General features: G+C 39.8%; 1 protein-coding gene across 4 annotated transcripts in view; it reads left to right on the top strand.

Moving 5' to 3' along the window:
- The window catches only part of LOC120308288 (arylsulfatase D-like), a 55,316-nt gene that overhangs the window by 19,962 nt on the left and 19,524 nt on the right, over nucleotides 1–15,830 (top strand). For all 4 annotated transcript variants that reach the window (XM_039344154.1, XM_039344156.1, XM_039344157.1 and 1 more), the window contains 2 exons: nucleotides 153–576; nucleotides 2,292–2,428. In XM_039344154.1, coding sequence (XP_039200088.1) covers nucleotides 153–576; nucleotides 2,292–2,428 — 561 coding nt within the window. The remainder of the gene's footprint in view (nucleotides 1–152; nucleotides 577–2,291; nucleotides 2,429–15,830) is intronic.

Raw genomic sequence — 15,830 nt, forward strand, 5'->3', positions numbered from 1 at the left:
TCTCTCCTGATTCTGCAAAAATAGGATATGTTTGAAATGAATAAGGAAATATAAAAAGTTGTGGTTAAACTAAGCCTGTCTTTGTTACTGATATTGATATTCATATCTGCTTTGCTTGTTTTTTGTTATGTCTTTTTTATTATATATTTCAGGAAAGTGGCATCAAGGCATGAATTGTGAATACCGTAACGACTACTGCCATCATCCATTAAATCATGGATTTGATTATTTTTATGGGATGCCATTTTCACTAATGAATGACTGTCAAATCTCGCATCTCTCTGAGTTGGATCTGCCACAGCAGAAGAAACTCTGGCTTTATACTCAGATAATTACCCTTGCTCTTCTGACCTGTGTAGCAGCAAAACTAAATCATCTTGTTTCTCTCAGTTGGAAAGCCATCTTCTCTTTGGCTTTGTTTCACTTCTTCTTCTTTGTTTCCTGGTACTCAAGATTTGGTTTTGTGAGATATTGGGAATGTATTATAATGAGAAACTATGACATTATAGAGCAGCCAATGAAAGTAGAAAGAGCTGCACTTCTTATGCTAAAAGAGGCCATTTCCTTTATTAAAAGGTATATTTTTTTGTGCTGGGAAAACTTTATTTTATTTAATAATTCAGAACAAGAAGAAATAATAATAAAGAAAGGCATTAAAATTATTTATCTGCTACATGTGGACACTATGTAGACCTTATACAGATACAGATTGGAAGGATGAATGGAAAGAAAGAAAGAAAGAAAGAAAGAAAGAAAGAAAGAAAGAAAGAAAGAAAGAAAGAAAGAAAGAAAGAAAGAAAAGAAAAAAGATTTTATGCAACAGTATCAATAAGGCCCTGGAGAAAAAGAGCAAAGCTCTTCTCTTTGCCATCTGAAGCGGGTGCTGAGGTCAACCCTGCAGGAAGTGATCCACTCCTCCATGCAAAATCTTAAGAGCTTTGCAGAATCATTGGGGAAGGGGATTCTGGCCTATCTCACCCAGCTCCAGCTGGCTTAGCATCCTCCTTGAAGCTTACCATCCTTCCATACAAAGGAATACAACGCTGGGAGGAGAAGTGGCCGCAAATGGGGCTGCCATTTCCAGAATGGAAAAGGGAGACGGGGCGATGCAGGGCAGCGAGTGTAGACCAATGATTGCTATGGGAAGGAAGGAAGGAAGGAAGGAAGGAAGGAAGGAAGGAAGGAAGGAAGACTTAAGGACACCTGGGAAGGCGAAGAAAGCTAACGTAAGTCACTTTTCTCCCTTTCCCAACTGGGATGAAAGCAGCCCACATGGGCTGCTGCTTCATGCAAGTGGGTGTGACCGAGGCTCCCCAGGGCCACTTGAGTAGTTTTGTTCCTGGGTGGTGGTGGGTGAAATTGACCACCCTGCAGCAGTTTTCCACCTCTGCATCTCCCTCAGACAGCTAACTCCCCCCCCCCGTACCTTTACATGTCCTAAAGTCACTCTTTGGGCTCTATCCTAACCCCTGGAGACACATTTGTCTGGCGTAAAAACTTTGGTCAGCATCACAGCAAAAGCTGCCCCCCTCCCCGTTCTCCATTCTCTCGAGTGGCGGCGACGGAGGGCTGGCAGAAGGATACCAGGGCTGGTGGAGGGAGGTGGCACCTTGTGTCACCCAGTCACAGCTTAAGCTACGGGAGAGTTGGTGGAGGAAAAGGAGGCAGCTGCCACCAGGCAGGTGATCAGTGGGGAGAAGTGGGTGGCGGAGACCAAAGAAAGCCCCTCCAGCAGCAGATGCAGCAGCAATGGAACCTTTTGCCATCACTCTCCTTGCACCGAAACGGCAGAGGGGGACCAGGTAAGGTGACTGAGCCTCCCCCACCCATCCTCCATAGCATGGCAGTCTGGCTCAGGAGGGGAGTGAAAGGGAAGAGCCAGGCAGGCAGCTGGGTCATTGAACGGGTAGGGGAGGTCACAGAGCAGGGTGTGGCCTGGCTGCGGGGGGCCCTGAAGTGTGCAGATGCGGGCATGTGGGGCAGCTCCACCCAAAAAAATAAGACATTCCCTAAAAATAAGTCCTAATGCATCTTTTGGTGCCAAAAAATATATAAAATCGGATCTTATTTTCTGGGAAATACAATATATCCCTTACAAAGCAAGTAAACTTGAAATACTACAGAAACAAGGAAGCATATTGAATTTTCATAAATGAGAACATAGGATTATTGGTGGTTTGGTTCAAAGCATCAAGTATTAATAGTACAATTGTTTTGCGAAATATTAATTGCCCCTCCCCCAAATAATTTCATTGAATAATTATTAAAGGCAACATTTCCTTATTTTTTAGAAAGAAACAAGGTCCATTTCTCCTCCTAGTTTCTTTCTTGCATGTTCATACACCTCTGGTTACTACAGAAAATTTCATTGGCAAGAGCAATCATGGATTATATGGTGACAATGTAGAAGAGATGGATTGGATGGTGGGTAGGTACATCTTAGTTATATTATTGATTTTATTTCTAGGCTGTCATATACCGTACTTTCCGGTGTATAAGATGACTTTTGCAAGCATTAAAATCGGCGCTGAAGCCGGGGGTCATCTTATACGCCGAGTCGTCTTATACGCCGGAAATTATGGTAGTTTCTGGCGTATAAGACGACTTTCTAGGCATGTGACTCGGCGCCGAAAACGGGGGTCGTCTACGCCGGGTCGCCTTATACGCCGGAATATACAGTATATCAAAATATACAGTACCTCAAAATTGTGTATCTATATGTGTAACTACAATTAATAAAGCAATTAACTCATTCAAATGTTATACTAAGAGTAAGAATTATGTAATATTTATGTAAAAGCATACTTTTGTTAATTTTGTTATGCTGGATCCTGATTCTACAGTTGTTGAAATTAATTTTTTCTTCTTTTTTAAATACACATTGGGTTTTTTTTTAATTTTAACATCAAAGTGCTCAGGAAAACACTGTGGTGAAAGGGTAATCAATCATAGCAAAACAAGTCATATATATATATAAAACTAAAATTAATACCTTAAAAATTCCTCCCTCTATTTCCCTCACATGATATAATAAATTTAGTTTAATCTATTTCTTCTTAAAATTCAATCAATCCACAGAATCATCCCTACTATTACATCTACATAAATCACTCCTGCTTTTTTTTTTTATTGAAAATTTTTATAAATTTTTACAAAAAAACAAAATAACAATACAAAAACGAAAAACAACATATACAAAAAAGCTAAACATGACATAACAAAATTCCCCTTCCCCGACCCCCCCCAAAACACCCCCCCTTCCCCCCCCCCTGAGCTTCCCAGAGCAGAATATAGGCTTAATTAAAAAAGAATTTAAAAAGTTATATATATATATATATATATATATAAAAAGAAAATATAACACTGAGATATATGTATATATATATAAAAATAAAAGTTATGAAAAAGCTATGTGATATTTTTTATATCCAATTTAAATTGTATAAATTTTATCCATTTATCCCAAACAGCAAGAAATTTCTCTTGCGTTTGTTCCTTTAAAAAAGCTGAAATCTTTGCCATTTCCGCCAAATAAGACACTTTAAGGAACCATTCCTGCATTGTAGGCAAAGATTCCTTCTTCCAGTATTGTCCTACTAACAGCCTTGCGGCTGTAATCAAATTTAACATCAATATAACCTCCTTTGTATCACAATCAGTAACTATGCCTAGCAAAAATAATTGTGGAGTAAATTTTACCCTCCTTCTAAAAATTCTCTGAATATTCCACCATATCTTAATCCAGAAGGCTTTTATCTCTCTGCACGACCACCAAATGTGATAATAGGTAGCATCCAAACAACCACATCTCCAACATTTAGGCTGTAAGTCAGGGTACATGAAAGACATTTTTTGTGGATCAAGGTGCCATCTATAAAACATTTTATAAAAATTCTCCCTTAAATTCTGTGCTTGTGTAAATTTGACATTTCTCACCCAAATGGTTTCCCAGGTATCCAATGGAACTGGTTCACTAAAGTTCTGCGCCCATCTAATCATACAATCTTTAATTAATTCCGTTTCTGAGTCCAATTCAACTAGAACCCCATAAATTCTCTTAATATGAGTTTGTCTTTGATCCTTCACTTGCTTAATAAAATTTTCATCTTCTCTAAGAAAACCCACCTTACAATCCACCTTCCATCTGTCTACTAATTGCCTGTATTGAAACCAAGAATAAATAATATTTTCTTGTGCTAACTCTTCCCGTGATTTTAACTGCCAATTTTGTCCATCCCATCTGAGTAGCTGTCTGTAAGACACCATGTCCATTTTAACACCTCTTTTTATTCCTTCTATCGCATGCCAAGGTATAGCCCATACTGGTACTTTAAAATCACCTTTATAATATTTTCTCCAAATCCTAAGTAAGGAAATTCTTATAATGTGAGATTTAAAAGCCCAATCCACTTTTTTATTGAATATTAAATAGGCATGCCACCCAAAAAGTAAATCCCATCCCTCTAGATGGAGTATCTCAAGATTTGTCAAATTTACCCAGTCACTAATTAGTGTTAAAACCACCGCATCATAGTATAATTTCAAATTCGGTACCTTGAGTCCACCTCTCTCACGGAAGTCTTGCATGATTTTAAACTTAACCCTTGGCTTTTTCCCTGCCCAAATGAATTTATTAACGCCTTTCTGCCATTCACATAAATTAATCTCATTCTTCAAAATCGGTAACATTTGGAACAAAAAAAGAAACTTGGGTAGAATATTCATTTTTATCACTGCAATTCTTCCCATGAGAGATAATTGCAACTTCTCCCAATTCTTCAAGTCCTTCTGTACACTAGCCCACAACCTTTCATAGTTATTTTTAAATAATTTTACATTAGAAACAGATAACATCACCCCCAAGTATTTTACCTTATTAACAATTTCAAAACCCGTCAAGTTAACCAGAATCTGCTTCTCCTGAATAGTCATATTTTTAGGTAGGATTTTAGTCTTATTAACATTAATCTTAAAACCCGAAACCAAACCATAATAATGGATCAACTGTAATAGCTTTACTGCAGAATGGGTAGGTTGCGACAAAGTAACCACCAAGTCGTCCGCAAAAGCTCTTAACTTGTATTCTTTTTTGTTAACTTCTATTCCTTTAATTTCCTGCAACTCTCGAATTTTGATCAACAGTATTTCCAGTATTAGAACAAACAACAACGGTGATAATGGACATCCCTGCCTAGTACCTTTCTCTATTATAAAAACCTCTGACAAACCTCCATTGACAATAAGTTGTGCCGTTTGTTTTTGATATATTACCGTAAGAGCTTGTAATATCTTTTCACCAAAGTTCATCTCTTCAATTACTCTTAACATAAAATGCCAATTCAGTTGATCAAAGGCTTTTTCAGCATCTAAAAATATCAGCCCTGCGGGGACTTGGTTGTTCTTGTCTAAATATTCTAATAAATTAATGATTTGTCTAACATTGTTTTTCATGTACCTACCAGTTATAAACCCAGATTGGTCTTTATGCACAAGATGATGCACAACCCTCATAAGCCTATTTGCTAGGATTTTAACAAATATCTTATAGTCAACATTTAAAAGAGATATAGGTCTATAATTCTTTGGTAAAGTAAGATCTTGATCCTCCTTTGGAATCAAAGATATGAAAGCACTACGCCATGAAGGAGGAATCTCTGAGCCCTGTAAGATATCATTAAAAAGATCACCTAATGGTTGGATCATCTCCTCCATTAAAGCTTTATAATAAACAGCTGTCAGCCCATCCGTACCCGGTGCTTTCCCTGATTTCAATTGTTTAATTGCTATCACAATTTCCTCTTTAGTAATTAAGCCATTAATTTCATGTTTCTGATCCTCTGTCAATTTGGGAAAACTAGCCTCACTTAAGTATTTGTTTATATCTAAGATTTGCACATTAGTAGATTTGTATAGTTTTTGATAATAGTCTAAAAAGGATTTCTTGATCAATTCCTTCTGAAAAACTAATTTACCCTTATAATTTATTTTATCTATTATTCTCTGTCTCTGTTTCTTTCTTAATTGATAGGCCAACCATCTCCCTGGTTTATTGGCATTACAAAATGTATTTTGTTTCATAAACAATAAGTTAGTTGCAGCTTGATCCGCCAGCAACATATTAAATTGTGTTCTTAACAACTTTATAGATTCTTTAATGCTTTCATCTGAAGGATTTAAAATCAAAGACTTTTCTTTTAATTTAATTTCATCTTCCAATTCTTTACGTTTCTGAGTCTGCTTTTGCTTATGAAAGTTATTCATTTTTATCAAGATCCCACGCATAAATGCTTTACCTGCATCCCATACCATTGACATTGAAGTCCCCTTATACATATTTAAAGCAAAATAATCCTTTAAACACTCCTTTAACTTTTGAACATTCTTTTCTTGTCTGAATAAGTTTTCATTCACCCTCCAGGATCTTCTCTCCTCTTTTTCTTGAATCAGCTCCATCCAAACTGGACTATGATCCGTCAACGATCTAGGAAAAATCTTTACATTCTTTACTCTATTGTATAAGTCCGTTGTAATCAAAAAGAAGTCAATTCTTGAAAAGGATTGGTGTCTATCTGAAAAAAAGGTAAAGTCTCTCTCCTCTTGATTACATTCCCGCCAGTAATCCCTTAATTCCCAATCCTCCTTCATGTCAAAAAAAGCTTTAGGTAATTTTGCCTGTTTAAAAAGAGGAGAAGAACCTTTCTTATCCCTTTGTACATCTAAGACACCATTCCAATCACCCATTAGTACCACGGATCTATAGTCCAGCAAAGTTATTTTTTGATGTAACAATCTATAAAATTGTTCCTGTTGCTGATTTGGTGCATATAGTCCCACTATAAGTATTTTCTTACCATATAAACCAAGTTCAATCATCACATATCTTCCTTGGGGATCTGATTCTACCAGACAAGCTGGTAAATTTTGCTTCACATAGATAACCACTCCCCCCTTTTTCCCAGGAGCAGAAGATACAAAATGAGATCCCAGACGGGCGTTAACTAAATACTTCTGATCTTTAAGTAAAATATGAGTTTCCTGTAAGCAAATAACATCATTGTTATGTTGCTTTAAATAGTAAAAAAATTTCCTTCTTTTCTGTGGGGAATTCAAACCGTTAACATTCCAGGTCAGGAACTTTGCCATCTCCCTTAGCCAGGAGCCTGGAGATCTGCCATTGCTGCATGTGTTGCAGAACTCTTGGGTCTTACTCCTCCCACCGGCAATGAAACACTTTCGGAAGAAGATTCTTTAGTCTCTCTCTTGCGTTGCTCCTTCTCCTTACGTCTGTATGCTGCACGGGTCATCCTCTGCTCTTTAACCTCTGTTTGACGTTGCCATTCAGCTTGCAGCATCCCAGCAGAGACCAGACCTAATGCTTCAGATTGCTGTTCCAACTCTTTGCCACTCAATGGTTTCTGAACAGATGAAGCTGAGCCTGCACCCAGGACCGTATTGTAGAACTCTTTAGCTTTATCAACCGTATTCAGCCTGTAACGCATCCCCGCATGGCTCAGAACAATACCCGTCAGGATCTCCCATCTAAATGGCATCAATCTGGCTTTAAGCTCATTAACTAGGAAAGCAAAATCTTTCCTGTTTCTTAAATTTTTTAATGGGATTTCCTTTAAAATGATGATATCTTGGGCAGCAATCTGGAATCTCTTATTATAAAAAGCTTGTATAATTTCGTTGCGCAGAGACTTCTTTGTAAAATAAATCACAACATCTCTAGGCAAATTCTTCTGCTTCGCAATCCAGGAGTTAACTCTGTAAATTTTTTCAACTTCTCTGCGTAATTCTCCTTTATCCATATTCATAGCAACAGCTAAATCAGTAAGCACCATCTCCATCAGGTCTTGATTCATGTCTTCCTTAAGACCCCTGATCCTCAGGGCATACTCCATTTCTCTGTACTGAGACATAAGGATATCTTCTTGTGAAATCTCCATCTTCCTTTCCATATCTTGGAATTTATCCTCAAAAGAGTCAACTTTGTCTGCCACTTCCTCCACTCTCGAGTCCAGCTTCACCACCACCGTAGCCAAGCCTGATACAGCTGCAACTATATCTTGCCACAAGATGGTATTATTGTCTTCTAATGAGACCTTCATCCCACTTAACTCTTCTTTAATTTCAGATTTAATCTGTGTAACAAGTTGCTTCATTTCATCTCTGATTTGGGATACAGCATCTCCCATTATACCTTTAATCTCTTGTGCTGACAGGCCTGCTTTTAAGCTCCTCTAATTTCAATTAAGATATTCCAATTAATCTTAAACAAACATATTAATAAAACTTTGGGTATCCCTTCTACAACACACATAATATTCCAAGAATAATATTCTAATATTTTCACATATATTCCATCTCTTAATACATCATTAATTAGTACCCTTTCTTCTCTTATCATAGATCTCTCTAATTCTTCTGCTATTACAAAATAGTTTTCTGTATAAACAGAGTAAAAAAACAAAAAAAGAATCATTTTGACCTGTTAAGTAAAATTTAACTCTCAACCAAATTAACTATCATATCTAAGACAAACATATTATTACACCCATTATTATCTTACTGCTTTCATTTACTCAATTAGATTGTCAAATCAGTCCAGGTCTCTAAAGCCTTTTTGACCCAATAATTTTTTAAATCACATTTTTAAATCTAACTCTGGCTTTTTTTCTATACCAAGCTAGTTTCCATAATGTTGCATCTATGTCATCAAATCTCAGTATTTGAGTACAATGTTTATCAACAAATCGATCTGATCAAAATTCTCTTCCCCTTCTTCCAGTATCATGTAAGCAATATAGTCCATTTTATTCCATATTATAATTTCAGCTTGATTATCCAGGTTGTCATAACTTTCAATCAATCGCATCTGGCTGTCAATTCCTGTTAATATTAGCAATGGGAATACTTCACTTATAGTCATTTTTTGATCTTCAAAATTCTCTACCATTTGTACATAGACTTGTGAAATATCCTCCTCTGTAGTAATTAGTTGATTTATAGAGTAGTCATTTAAAGTCTCAATCTGGGATTTTGGGTCCAGAACTCTTCTAAAGTTCAATTGATCAGTGAGTTCTTCCATCTCAAATTGTGTACACTGTTGCATATAAGCTTCTTCATGGCCTATAGATTGGTCTTTTAAAATTGGGGGCTCAGCTTGTGATTCTAGAAGATGGTCTTTAGTTTTTCTCCATGACTTCATCTCCTCTGTCATTTCCAATATTTTTTCCAATATCAGCTCATAATCCAGTCCAGAATTCAGTTGATCAGTAAATTCTTCTTCCATTTCAGATTGTGTATACTGTTGCATATAGGCTTCTTCTTGGCCTATAGGTTGGTCTTTTAAAGTTTGAGGCTCAGCTTGTGGTTCTGCAAAATAATTTTTAGTTTTTCTCCATAACCTCATCTCCTCTGTCATTTCCAATATTTTTTTCCAATATCAGCTCATAGTCAAGCTGTGGGTAAAAGTCTTCTATTTCCATAGTAAAAGAGTCTTTTAATCTTTTTGTGGAAACTATATTTATTAACAGTCCATATACATCCACCTCCACAATTTTTAAATCACAAACACAACCCACAGCTGTTTCCAAGCCTTTATCTTTTCTTCTTCTTAATTCCTGAAGGTCAAAACCATCTCCAAACACCAAAGCAAAGACATTAGAATTGCAGTAAATATTTTCGCCACATGATGTCCTCAGTAAGCCATAGAAAGTTTTTTCTTTGCATGTTAAAAGCCTTTATCTCATTAAGAATGACAAAGAAAGAGACAGAAAAAAACAAATATCTTCAGTATAGTAAGTAAAATAATGCTCTATATTACAAATCTTTCCAGGGATGCCCAATATCCAAAAAGTTCAAAATATAATGTGCTATTCTGTAATTTTGTTTAAAGTAATTTTTTTTCCCCAAACAGACAGATGCCGCTTTCTTAGAACAGGGAAGTCATCCCAAAAGCAAGCTCTTTGCAGGAAACAAGCAAATAGACAGGACGGAGAGAGGGAGGAAAGGTCTCACCCAGATTCACCACAGTGGTTCTTTATGCTTAGATGATTTTCTGACTTCAGCTGGCACAGCGAAGTCATCAGCCATTTTACTGGCTGATCTTCTTCTCTGTCAGCTCTACGGAGTTAGCTCGGACTGTAGGGGGAGCCACCGCTCCACTGCAGCCGAGCAAAAGCCTCCTTGATGGTAGTCGCCCCTCCAGGGCGATTTAAAACCTGCATAATGGTCTACTGGTGGAGAGAAAACAGCCAACGAAGAGCGACAGCTCTTCGTGGGGCTGAGCCTGCCGTGAACCAGAAGCGGAAGTCTGAAATTCATTTTTTCTCATTAATCTACACTCAGTACCCCAAGATGAGAAAGTGAAAACAGAAGTTTAGAAATATCTGTAAATGTATTAAAAAGAAAAAACTGAAATATCACATTGGCATAAGTATTCAGACCCTTTGCAACAACACTTGAAATTTAGCTCTGGTGCCTCCCATTACTCTTGATCATTGCTGACATATTGGAGCCCACCTGTGGTAAATTAAATTGATTGGACATGATTTGGAAAAGCACACACCTCTCTATAGAAGGTCTTACAGCTGACAATGCATACTGTAGCAGAACAAAAGCCATGAGGTCAAAGGAACTGTCTGCAGAGCTCAGAGACAGGATTATTGCAAGAGACAGATCTGGGGAAGGCTGCAATAAAATTTCTGCTGAGCCCAAAATTTCTGTTGCTGAAACATTTGTTGTGAATTTTGCCCCATTTTACGACCTTTCTTGCCATAGCTGTTAAAGAATCGCTACAGTTGTTAAGTGAATCTGGCTTCCCCATTGACTTTGCTTGTCAGAAGGTTGCAAAAGGTGATTTACATGACTCCACAACACTGCAGTAGTCATAAATATGAATTAGTTGCCAAGTGTCTGAATTTTGATCAGGTGACCATGGGGATGTTGCAATGATCATGTGAAAAAAGTGATGCTGTAACTTTGAATGGTCAATAAAGGAACTGATGTTGAGGACTACCTGTACTTTGAAATATGCCCTTCTGATAACAATGGAATAAACTCTTAGGCAGACACACCTATGTAGATGTTAATTTAAAATGTCAGTGTATAGATAGTTTCTTTTGCATGTGTAAGGACCCACCCCACTTTGCATCTTAAGAAGACAGAACTCTTGGAATAATTCTTCCAACAGGAATCCTTTATTAAGAAGAAGTGGTTGCAGGCGTGCTAGACAGGACTTGGGGTCCAAGCCCTCCCATTCAAGGTTTTAAGGGGTTCCCCAATAGTCCCACCCAATCAATCCCCCTTCCAGTGATAGTTTCAGGCATCACAATTCCACCCCCTTTTTTCTTTCTTCTGTCTGGATGGAGACTTCAGATAAACTACATGAAAGGCAAATAACCTTCTTTGTTATGGTAAGGTTCTTTGGTGCTAACGCTTTGAGGTTACAATAAACACACATTCAGCATTCAGCTCCTTAGAAGTATACTGAAGGAAGTGAGGGCCATAAAGCCCCTTTGTTCTCCCCCTTCTCTCCCTCTTATGGCAGAATCCAGAGAAGGCAGAATTGGGGTTTTCTATATTTGATAACTAAAGATGAAATATAATTGGATTCTGACATCCGGCCCCCTCAAAAATAAGAGAGATCCACTTGGAAGAAACAAAACAGGTATAAAAGTTAGTCAGGCTTATTAGGATACTCTGTGTGAAACTTCTTCAATAGCTTCGGGGCTCTGACATGACATTTATGGACCCACTCGTTTTGTGAGGGAGGGAGGTGTTTCCAGGCAACTAGGTACTGAGTCGCTCCATGATATCTCCTAGAGTCAAGGATTTCCTTTATTTCGAAGTGTTGTTCACCCTCCACCATGATTGGAGGTGGTGGGGGGGGATTTTTGGCCGTAGAGGTGACTGATGCTCTCTTTTCAGCAAGCTGCAATGAAAAATTGGGTGTATTTGCCTGAGATTTTTGGGTAATTCTAATTCTACTGTTACTGGATTTATGATTCTTTTAATTGGAAAAGGTCCTATATATTTTGGTCCAAGTTTTTTACAGGGCTGTAGGGACTTTAGGTATTTTGTAGATAAGTACACCATTTCTCCTATAATGAATGGTGTAGGCTCAACCCTTTTTTTATCGGCTTGTGCTTTGTATGCCTGCCTAGCTTCATCTAGTGCTTTTCTAACTATTGGCCAGGTGTTTTGTAATTTTTTCATCCATTCTTTCAGTGAAGGGATCGTTGGTTCGTTTGGGGTTAACTCTGGCATGGGGTTGAAACTTTGACCGGTGGCTATTGAAAAGGAGTGTAACCTGTGCTGGAGTGGACTGCATTATTGTAGGCAACTTCTGCAAAAGGGAGTAAGTCTGCCCACTCGGTTTGCTGGAAACTAAGAAAACATCTTAAATATTGCTTAAGTACGGAGTTCATTTTTTCAGCCCCCCCATTTCCTTGTGGATGGTGGCTAGATGTCAGTCCCAGAGTGGTTCCTAAGAGGGACAAAAATTCCTTCCAAAATGCAGACGTAAATTGCACCCCTCTGTCAGAGATGATGCGTTGGGGTGCCCCATGCAATCTGTAAATGTGCTGGATGAAAAGTTTTGCTAAGGCTTTTGCAGTGGGAATCTTTTGGCAAGGGATAAAGTGCACCTGTTTGGAAAACAAGTCCGTGACCGTCCAGACCACAGTATTCCCATTGCTTTCTGGCAATTCCACTATAAAATCCATGGCTATTTCTCTCCAGGGGGCTGAGGGACTTGCCACTGTTTGCAATAGTCCTGGCAATTTCCCTTGCAACCTCTTTGCCGTGGCACATTTTGGACAACTGGCTATATAACTTTCTATGTCCTTTTTCATGGATGGCCACCAAAATTGCCGTTTAATTAAATGTAAAGTTTTTACAAATCCAAAATGCCCTGCTGATTTTGTGTCATGGCAAAGCTGCATGAAAGTGACTCTTTGAGTTGTTGGTATATATAATTTTCCCCTACCCAAGGCAACCCGTCTTTCATTGTGCACACATTTTTGTTTTTCTGGAACCATTCATCTGTTTCCAAACTTTTTCTGAATTCAATTCCAGTTTGGCTGTCCAGTTGTGGTTTTAATTTGGCTTCGGTTCTTGTGGTTACTGGTGCTGCCAGTTGTGACTCTGCCATTATTGGTCTAGAGTCTGTGGTTCGTGCGCTGTTATATTGAGGCATGCGAGATAGAGCATCTGCCAAGAAGTTCTTTCTCCCTGGTAAATGTTTGAGCTTAAACTGGAACTGGTGAAAATGCTGAGACCAGTGGGCTTGTTTGGGATTGAGTTTCCTGGACGTTTTCAGGGCTTCTAAATTTTTGTGATCGGTCCACACCTGGAAGGGGATTTTGTTGCCTTCCAGGAACTGTCGCCACGTGAGTAATGCCCAACGTATCCCATAAGCCTCCTTCTCCCATACGGGCCAGCGCTGTTCTGTTTCCGTGAGTTTCTTGGATGTATATGCACAGGGTTGCAATACTGCATCATCATTTTCTTGTAATAGCACAGCCCCCACTGCCACATCACTTGCATCTGCCTGTATTATGAAGGGCTTGTCCATATCTGGGTGCCTTAGTACTGGTTCGGCAGAAAAAAGTCTCTTTAGTCTCTCAAACACTGCTTGGCACTCCATTGTCCATGTTAGTGGCTGGCTAGGTTTTACTGAGGATGTTCCCTTCGTTTTTAGTAAGTTAGTGAGGGGCAAGGCTATCTGGGCAAATGAGGGGATGAATTGGCGGTAAAAGTTTGCAAAGCCCAGGAAACTTTGTAGTTGCTTTCTTGTGTGGGGTGGTGCCCAATTCTAATACTGCTTTGACTTTCTCTGGGTCCATTTCAATGCCCTGGGGGGATATGCGATAACCTAGGTAGTCTATCCTTTCCTGGTGGAATTCGCATTTTGAGAGTTTGGCATATAGGTGGGCGGCTCGCAGCTTCTTTAAAACCGCTCTGACAAGGTTGACGTGTTCCTCTTTTGTTTCAGTAAAGATAAGAATGTCGTCCAAGTAAACAAGGACCCCCTTAAACAGGTGCTCCCTTAGAACGTCATTGATTAATTGCATAAAGACTGCAGGGCCCCCTTGTAATCCAAATGGCAAGACTTGGAATTGATAGCACCCCATGGGGCAGTTAAATGCAGTCTTCCATTCGTCCCCTTCCTTAATTCTCACGCGATAGTAAGCTTCCCTTAGGTCTAGTTTAGAAAAAATTTTCCCTTTCGATAGGTGTGACAGCATGTCTTTCATGAGGGGCAGCGGGTATAGGTTGCTTTCACTGATTGTATTCAGGGCCCTATAATCCACGCATAAGCGTAAAGAGCCATCCTTCTTCTCTCTAAAAAGGACCGGGGCAGCCACTTTAGGCTTGGCTGGCTCAATGAAACCTCTCTCTAGGTTTTTTTTTTATAAATCTTTCCATTTCCTCCTTCTCCTTTGGGCTCATGGAGTATAATCTGGGCTTCGGGAGTTTTGCCCCAGGCTTGAATTCAATGGTACAGTCTGTGGGTCGGTGGGGGGGGAGCTCATTCGCCCTTTCCTCACTGAAGACTTCAGCAAGGTCTCTATATTCCTCTGGTATTTCTGTTAATCCTTTTTCCTCTCCTATGGATGCTTTTTCTATTCTTGATTCTGGTAGCCTCCCTTGGGGTTTTAAGTCCATAGGGTCCCCCTTTGGGAATTTGATTTCTGTCGTCCTCCAATTTACCCAGGGGTTCCATTTTTTCAACCATTCCATCCCTAGAATCATTGGGCATTCCATACCTGGGGTCACCACAAACGTTATGTCCTCTTCATGTTGCCCAGGGAGAGGTGTATTGGTAGAGTGGCTAGGGTAGCTGGCACCCCCCCTGCTATGGATCCATCTAACTGGCCAAATGAGATTGGTTGTTCCAGTCTCCTCGATGGGATGCCCAGATTCCCCACTAGTGTTGGGCTAATGAGGCAGCGGGTGCAGCCAGAGTCTATTAAGGCTTTCACCTTCACAGCTTCGGGCATGGGGGGGATTAATATAGTCACTGTTTTGAAGATGGGTGTGATGCATCCACTTACCAGGGGTTCGCCCTCCGAGCTGTCATCTGAGGCATCCACCGGCCCTGTGGTGTAGGCTGGAGTTCTTTCCCCTTGGTGAGCAGAGTGGGGGGTTCTGCAATTTCCATCATTCTCATGGCAGTTTCTTTTGGCTTAGCTGAAGACTTTCCAGATTTGTTGATTGGGGATCTGTCTGGGTTGTGCTGGGGGGCCTTTGAGTGGCATTCTACAGCTCAATGCCCTTCTCTTCCGCACTTGAAACACCCCATTTGCTTCTTGGCTGTAGCCGATGATTTCACCGGTTTGTGCGTCAGCTCAGGCGGGGGGCGGCTCCATTGTTTTCCTCGGCGGTGCCTCTTCAATATGTTGATCTCTGCTTCCTCTGCCAAGACGTACCATTCCTCAAGTCGATGTGGGTCCCCTCGGGGCAGGCAAGCATCATATAGATCATAGTTTAGTCCGTCTTTGAAATGGCTAAGGAGGATGTCTTCTGGCCAATTCAGTTTGCTGGCAATGGCCCGGATTTCTTGTGTATATTCAGCCACCGGGCGTTTGCCTTGCCTCATCGTTTTTATCCTTTCACGGGCTTTGCGATCAGCCAGGGGGGTCTTCAAATCGTCTTCTCAAAGAGGACATGAAACGGTTGAAGTTACTGAGTTCTGGGGCATTGGAGTCATGCAAGTTCACCACCCAATCTGCAGCCGGTCCATCCAGGGCAGATTGCACGATCCGGATGCGGGCTTTGTCGCTGGGAATGTCCTGCCCGTATTCCTCCATGTAGCTGAG

Source organism: Crotalus tigris, unplaced genomic scaffold (genome assembly GCF_016545835.1).
Source record: "Crotalus tigris isolate CLP2741 ecotype Arizona unplaced genomic scaffold, ASM1654583v1 scf7180000017893.383635, whole genome shotgun sequence".
Classification (NCBI taxonomy): domain Eukaryota; kingdom Metazoa; phylum Chordata; class Lepidosauria; order Squamata; family Viperidae; genus Crotalus; species Crotalus tigris.